Consider the following 8522-nt stretch of genomic DNA (forward strand, 5'->3'; position numbering starts at 1 on the left):
TAAGAGATTAAATTAGTAAGGCCCTTTATACATACATGTATATATATATATATATTTTTAAATACTGAATCAGATCATATGGCCATAACTTAGCAATACCCTGCTGATTTGTAATTGCAGTTGTATTTGGGAATGCTCAGTACATCAACATGTTAAAGAATTAAACTGACTTTTTATTCCAGTCCTTAAGGAAATTAGGCAATATCAACAGCATAACCATTTCAAGTGCTGTTTGTTTTTATGCTGGACTTTCAAATGTCACCTGGGTGTTGTCAAGTGGGCTCATATTAGTCTTTTTAGCATTACATGATTGACGCAAGCCACACTTGTGGTTTGAAATATGGACCTGTTCAAGATAGAACAAAAAGCATGCAATGAGCATGTGACAGGCACACCAGACAGCAGATTATATACTGAGGAAAAATAATCATCTATTACGATTTCACTTTAATTAGTGTTTGTAGTACTTCATTAAATGATCTGTCCCAAGCTCATATAAAAGCTTTTAGTGAACAGAAAGCTGGAACAATAAAGTATGGAAATGAATACATATTTTGTGCATTTGCTTTCTCTGGAGGTTTATTAAAAGACAACATGCACGTAAAGTTATCTGCAACCTTTTTTGTACAATATGACCCATTAAGTTATTATTATGTGTGGTGTGATTATGTTTTAGAGATCAACACTATCTTTTTTTTTTTTTTTTTTGGGTCAAATCTAATCTTAAACTGATAATTTAGTGTGTGTGATTTATTGTGCATATTGGTGGTCATCAATATAGGTTAAGGCCTACAGCATGGCTGGTGGTACCTTAATTTCTTCTGTAAATATTAACTGAGAAAAGAAAAACATCACTAGGCTGTTTCCTTTGAAACAGTAAAAACATGATTTACTGCATCATGATTCCAAAAATATTGAACATTACATGACGTCTGTGAGTGAACAGTAAGTTTCCAGTTTCCAAAGGTGTCCATAACACGTAGTTCAGTATAAAAGGTGGAGAATTTGCTATTGAGCCAAAAAGGAAGTGCTGTAAAGCGTGCCAATAATCTTATCAGCAATCCCACCCACTTCTGATTTCTCTTTTCTTGTGTTTGACATTACTGACGTTCACTATTGACTCTTGTGTGCACATGTAAGAACATGCAGGCCAAAAAAGAAAGAAGACAGACAAAAGAAGGAGAAACGATTGCACAGTTTACGAGTAAGGTTCTAAGTAAACAAACCTAAGTTAATTAACTGTAAAGGTCTTGAAAATGTTAGACATCGAATGGTGGAAAGAAATCTGCAATTTACCCTCAAATGCAGTAATATATAAATACTTTAAGTCAAATAAAACAGTAAATACAAACATCTGCCTGTTATGGCACACTTTATTGAGAATCAGTTTTTATATAAATTGTTCATAGCTGCTACTAAAGCAATATAACTACCGTATGCCATATCTGACATTGCTACAAGCAGTCCACCCAACAAGTTAGGAAAGAAATCGATCAGTTCTCTCTCCAAATAACTGCGATATCCTTTTGTATGGGACAGTCACAGACAGTCCCCAGCTTTAGTTCTCACACTTAAGCCACATTCTGTCCCTCCTGCAGACCATCTTCTGCTCCTGTTGCTGTCAGCTCCGTTTGGGCTCTTCGACGCTCTGCCTCAGTTATCATCATTGGGTGCAGAGGGAAAAATCCTGCCATCCCTGCAGAAAGAGAGAGGGGAGAAACAAAGACAATATCTTTCACTACAAGCTTTTTCCACAAACTATTGCAGAGACATTGCCTACAGTACCCAACATCTTTTGAAGCCAATACATCATCCATTTAAGACAATTTGAATTCTTTGTAGCCATTTACTAGATAACCAAGTTATACCTTAGATGCTTGATATGAAAACAAAAGGCCCACAAATCTGTATCTGTATAATCCTTTATACCAGAGGGCATGGATGAGGTGCTTGAGGGCACAGTGAACTCATAATAGTAGTAGACAGTAATAGACAGTAGTCATCATTTACGGTAGCAGATTATATAGAAAACAAGATTTGAAAGAATAGTTAACAAAGAGAAGTATATCTCCAGATAAATATATTGCCTCAAAAGGTCTAGGCGCTCATAAAAGTTATAGATGGACCTCCTTGAATAAACAAATCACTATGAGCAGCAACATTATCTGGATAAGCATACAATGAAGTTGTGCAATGTTGATCTACCTTAAAAGAACATGTAGTGAATACACACCTAGAAGTTTGGCCACTGGCTTTGTAGGATGTGCGCCACAGCCGATCCAGTACTTGACTCGGTCGAAATTGAAGCTGACAAGTTTCTCGTTGTATATGTTAGGGAGGGGGTCATAGGAACCCAGCTGCTCTATATATTTACCATCTCTTGCCCTTTTGTTGTAAGCTGCCACAATGCGATAAAAGGGTCTGTTAGCTTGTTTGTGGCCTGCAAGAGCCAATCGGATGACAACGTAACCCCCATGGTATTTCTTTAGCAGGAGTGATGCTGCAGAAGGAAATTAAAAGAGAAAATAAAATGAGTTTCTTGTGCAACAGCACCTTAAATTGCCATTTCAAAAATTATTGTTTTGTTAGACCACATTCGTTTTAGCAGGAAGTATATGTGAATGTATATGTATATTAAATATTCATATTGTGTCAAAAACAATTAGGTGATTAATCCGAAAACAGAAACAGAAAACCAATTTAAACTTAAACAATCAACCATTAAACTTGCTTTATCAAGCAAAAATGGCAACTATTCTTTAATTCTTTCTTCTGATATGAAAAGATTAGCTCCTTTTAAGAGTTTTACATTATTTGTAATTGCATATCTTTGTGTTTTGAACTGTTGGTAGGACATAACAAGATATGTAAAGATGTGACCCTGAGGTCTCTGAACTTGTGATAGGTATTTTTCACTATCTTTGACATTTCATAGATTAGGCGATTCATCGACTGATCAATCAGTAATAAAGAAAAACTGTTAGTTGTCATATTGATAAACTTAATTTTACTCTACAATATGCCCACAGTAAATCCCATATGGGAAGCTAATTCTGTTTACCGTTGAGAAAGCAGTAACGGTTCTGTGAGGAAGTATAAATAAATAAATGTGATTACACCTATGCTTGATGTTATACTTATGTATCTTGCTAAAACTCTGCTGCTACAAGACAAAAGGATATACAAGTATACTCACATAAATGAACCATGATGTTGGCTGGACTATCCTGCAACACAAAAAAGTCACATTTAAACCAAAGTGTATATGCAACTTTCTTTCTAAACAATGCCAGCAGTAAATCAGTTACATTAGATTCATTCATTCATTCTTTCATTCAATCTTTATTTATACTCGAGAGATACCTGAGGGGCAGCCCTCATTTGCAATGACATTGAGCATTGAGTTAGTTACAAAGACAAAGAAAACAACGCAGAAAAGGAAGCATTACCATCATAATGGACATAGAGAGACAATACAACTTTCCGAAATGGAAAAATATATATAATAATAATAATTGAAAAACAGATCAGGACAGCCAGGATGCAGAAGAAATACAACTATGTAAAGCAATTACAAGTATAAGTTTGGAGGTCCAAATCAGATTTCAAAAATGTCCAAAAGGCACAAGTGAGTTGATTTTAAGAAAGTGTTTTTTAGTAGGCCTACATAGATTGATTTAGTACATATCACATATCAATAAATTGCAAAAGTAACAATCTGTGGGGACTTGGCTTGTGACCCGGTATGCTGCCGGTTCAAGTTCCCGTACGGACCAAGTACGAAGTGTGGACTGGTAGCTGGTGAGGTGCCAGTTCCCTTGTGCAAGGCACCGAACCTCCACTGCTCGGGGCGCTTGTCCATGGGCAGCTCCATAGCTCTGACATATCTCCATTTAATGTATATGTATAGGTCCTGTTTGCATGTCTGTGCATTCCGGACCTGTGTATGATGTGTTTTATTAACAGAGTGAAACAAATTACGTTCCTCTCGGGAATTAATAAAGCATGTCTTCTTGTTCCTATAACTGCTATGTTAGCTATTGCTAACACCCAACCTTAACGGTAAAGAGCATCTCCTCTTTGAGGACTACGTACGGTTTAGAAATGAGCAAAAACATGAACAAAATACCTGCGGATGTTGGACGAAGTAAAGTAAAATCTTGTGTCGCCTTCTTTTTAATCGCTGGACAGATGATATAATTAACGTTGATAACTATATGTTTTCAGCAGCAGAAGTAATGTGACATTTGTCAGTGCGCGGCCATGTTTAAACAGGAAGTGACGTAGTGGGTTCAGCGTCAGTGCCTTCCGCGACGCTAGATGGCGCTGTTGTCCTGCTCTCCACTGTACCGCAGGAAACTTAAGGCCTACAACACATTTTACTGTTAAAAGGTTGTATTGTGAAAATTATGCTTCCGTCTTAAATATTTTCTGACACATTGAAACTATTTTGAAGATTTATTGTAGGCTAAGCCTTGAAAATGTCAAAATGAGAAAAGAATAAAATAAATATGGCATCGCACATAGCTTTTAGGCTTTTAGGTTTTATAATGTAGCCTATAATCCTTTTTGGTCAGAGGTAGATACGTGCTCAGATTCTTAAGTAAAAATAGTAAAAACACATTGTAAAATATTATAATATATTACGAGTAAAAGTTCTGCATTAAGATGTTAGGAAAAATTACATGAACTATTATTGGCTAAATGTAAAAGTAAAAGTAAGCCTACCTATTATACAGAATTACCTCTTTTGAATGTTATAGGCTAATATTATGTACAATTTCTACTATGATATATTATTATTATTATTATTATTATTATTAATATTATTATTATTATTATTATTGTTGTTGTTGTTGTTGTTGTTATTGTTGTATTGAGCAGCATTTTACTCTTGGTTGAGGTGGAACTAATTACTTCTTTATATACTGTTGAATAGTTTAATTTATGTCATATTTTATAAACAGATCGTATGTTTTGTATGTCATATCTTAAACTAGTAACTATAGCTGTCAGATAAATGTAGTGGACTCTAAAGTGCAGTATTTATACAATATTACCCTTAATGTAGTGGAATAGAGGTATATAAAGTGGCATACAATAGGAATGCTCAAGTAATTAAAAAAATCACCTCACTTAAGTAAAGTGTTTCAATTTATAGTTTCCAATTTTACCTCTGCTTTTGGTGATAAGTAAAAACACTGATTTCAGTGCCTTATAAGTTTATTTTAATATTGTACTCATTATGAATCTCATTGGATAAATGCATTAGCAATGAATGCAGCCTGTAAACCTACCTAAATGCAATGCTTTAATTATATGAATAATACAGTTATAGTTTAGGTAAAGGTAATTGAAATGGTACAAAGATAATATGACAAAGTCAAACACATGTTACATTTATAATTATGAGTTTGTAAAGATTATGATCTGATGCTCAAGATTATGCTCAGTGCTGTCAGACAGGTACTCTTTCAGAATCTTTTTTCTGTAATTTCTATTCTATGTGTGTTGTGTGTCCTACATTAGCAACGCTTGGAGGTTTAAATCAGCTTCCACTGTTGACCCCAGCAGAAATGAAACACTGATTTCCTGAGAGTGTTCACGAATTCAGGGGTCATTTCTTTGCCTGATGTCGTCTGAGTGCACAGAGATTTCTGCCCACTGGGAGCCCCCCCCCCCCAGTCTTGGAACATGGTGATTTCACACTCCTGTTGTGTAAAGCTTGTTTTTGTGTGTGTGTGTGTGTGTGTGTGTGTGTGTGTGTGTGTGTGTGTGTGTGTGTGTGTGTGTGTGTGTGTGTGTGTGTGTGTGTGTGTGTGTGTGTGTGTGTCCTCATATATAAAGCCAGTTATGACTTCTACACTTATAAAAGAGATAAAAGAGGCATTACCTAAGAATATTTATAAAATAATTCATTTAATTGATTCAACTCTACTTGGATCAAATTTATTTGAAATGCTTTCAGTAAAGAATACATATAAGGTTGCCACTTTATACATTACAATTTATTCTGTATTGTAGTCTAAATAGTGTATCTAAATGTAGAATTATTAATACATATCTGTAGCAGTGATGTTATTGCAAATTATTTTACAATTTTTCAAGGGGAACATGACAAATACTAAGACAAAATGCTTTAATTACAAACATGAGAGTTACTTCATAGTACAGAGCATTTAAAACTAATCTAATTGACTGTGTGCCACACTATTCAAACACACACAAACATACACGCACACACACACAGCTGAAGAGAATAACAAAATTACAAGGATGTTAGTTTAAAAAGATTTAAACATTTTGTCAGTTTGGCTTGTCACAGAAATATTTTCAGCAACCAGATGAACAACATAACACAAAACACTTGGTTCAACCAGGGCTGAAATTTCAAGAGGAAAGCATCCTTATTAAGTTGACCATGTTTTTTCTGCGGAAAAATCTGAAAATGAATAGAGGCTTTACACAGTTAGGCAGCAAACAAAATTCATCTTACATGGTGAATCGGCAATGCGTGATTATCTGAATGGTGACATTAATTCTAGTTGTGGCTCACTCTCTCGTGAGGACCCCATGCTCTTTGGGATACCAAGACGAGTTGTTCCTCCTGTAATCATCTGTGACAGCTCAGTTAGAGACGCTCAGATGACCAGATATTTTACTAGGAAAAAGCAATAGGAGTCTGTTTTAAACGAAGAAGGCTGTCCCAGACATTGTAGTCAAAGAGGGCTGAGGTTAATTTGATTATGTGGAAGAAGAAGAAGAAAAAGAAGAAGAAGAAGAAGAAGAAGAAGAAGAAGAAGAAGAAGAAGAAGAATACACAACATCTTAAAACACTGAGCTTAATCTTATATTGTGCACTTATAAAAACAACTCTTACTACCTCTGTAAGCCCAACTAAAGCAATATTTTAAATCCTTGTGAGACCATTGGTGTATTATATGGCCCCAAACTTCTTTATGTATTTAAAATAATGTATACAGATAGAAGTTCACACTGTCTGACATGATTAGTATCTGTGACACACAGGATTTAAAGCAATACTTTGACATTTTTTCACTTGGTGGAGAGTTAGATGAAAAGGTTTCTCCCACTCTTACACTGTCCGTTTAATATGAAGCTACAGCCAGCAGTTAGCTTGGCACAAAGACTGAAAACAGGGGTAAACAGCTAGTCTGGCTCTGTCAAGGTAACAGAATCCGCCTACCAGCACCTCTAAAGCTCACTAATGAACGTTATACCTCATTTGTATGATCTGTACATAAATGGAGGTTGAAAAAAAATGACAATTAAAGGTAGATGTTAATCTATTTCTTGGCTGGAAACACTAACTTGCTGGAGCCATCCCTGATTGTCTGGCAACTGCTCATTTATAGTCTTTGTGCTAAGCTAAGCTAACCAGCTGCTGCTGGCTGTATCATTCTATTTAACAGACAAATACTGGATATGTGAGTGGTATCCATCTTCTCTAACATCTAATTCTCACCAAGAAATCAAAGAAGTGTATTTCACAAAATGTCAAAGTATTTTTTCAATCTTCCGTTGGATCTAGAACTTTGTTTATTAGGAAATTAAAAAGGGGTATAATGCATCCTTAAAGGGCTCTTATTTGCTAATTTTAAGGTTCATACTTGTATTTTGGGTTTCTACTAGTATATGTTTACATGGTTTAATGTTCATAAAACAATTTTTTTTTTGTAATGTCTGTCAGAATACCTGTATTTCACCTCTGTCTGAAATGCTCCGTTTTAGCATCTGTCTCCATAAGCCCCCATCCCGAAAAAAGCCCATTCTGCTCTGATTGGTCAGCATATTCTGCAGATGCGCTTTCTGCATCTCTTCAACATAATTGCAGCCAGGCAATGACGGCACTTTTTGTACAGTTGTGACATCACAACCATGCAAAGTCCTGACAGCTCGTATAAAGGCTGTTTCTGAATATGGGCTGTATGCATTTCTCTGTGGATTGAGCGTTTTGATACTTTCATAGTATTTACATAGCACCTTGACCTGCTTTATAATCAAAAACAACATGGAAATCTTACTTTTTTACAAAATGGGACCTTTGAAGATTGACATGTTGACTATATTGGTCGTAACCGTTACACAAATGTAATCATCTTTGTCTATCTTTTTTAAACATTGTTCTTTTTTACATGCCTGTGGGTTGGGGTTTATGTGTCTGGAAAGATGTATGTTTATTGTTTGTTGTGTTTTGTTAAACTTTTAAATTAAGTTAAACACATTGTATGCTCGCTTCGAGGCCATCAGCAGCCAATACGCAAAGGTAAGTGCCGGTATTCACAATGATATTCAACCTGTCACTGGCTCAGTCTGTCATCCCCATGTGCTTCATGAGGTCCACCATCATTCCTGTGCCAAAGAAAACAAGGCCAGGCTGCCAGTGGCACTCACCTTTTAAGTGATTTGAACCACTGATCAAGGATTACATCTGATCCTCCTCACTACCCAGCACAGTGGACCCATTATTACAGATTGCCTAACGTCCCAACCAATCTACA

At 35.7% G+C, this 8522-nt stretch overlaps 1 protein-coding gene across 1 annotated transcript; it reads right to left on the minus strand.

Moving 5' to 3' along the window:
- Positions 1 to 1355: 1355 nt before the first annotated feature.
- mrps16 (mitochondrial ribosomal protein S16) lies at positions 1356 to 4277 on the minus strand. Its single transcript, XM_078248814.1, has 4 exons — positions 4130 to 4277; positions 3197 to 3227; positions 2234 to 2500; positions 1356 to 1696 (listed from the first exon to the last, which is right to left on the minus strand). The coding sequence occupies exons 2-4, from the start codon at positions 3207 to 3209 to the stop codon at positions 1572 to 1574; spliced, it is 405 nt and encodes a 134-aa protein (XP_078104940.1). The 5' UTR covers positions 3210 to 3227; positions 4130 to 4277; the 3' UTR covers positions 1356 to 1571.
- Between the last annotated feature and the right edge of the window lie 4245 nt (positions 4278 to 8522).

The sequence above is a fragment of the Sander vitreus genome, chromosome 4, assembly GCF_031162955.1.
Source record: "Sander vitreus isolate 19-12246 chromosome 4, sanVit1, whole genome shotgun sequence".
In the NCBI taxonomy this organism is placed as follows: domain Eukaryota; kingdom Metazoa; phylum Chordata; class Actinopteri; order Perciformes; family Percidae; genus Sander; species Sander vitreus.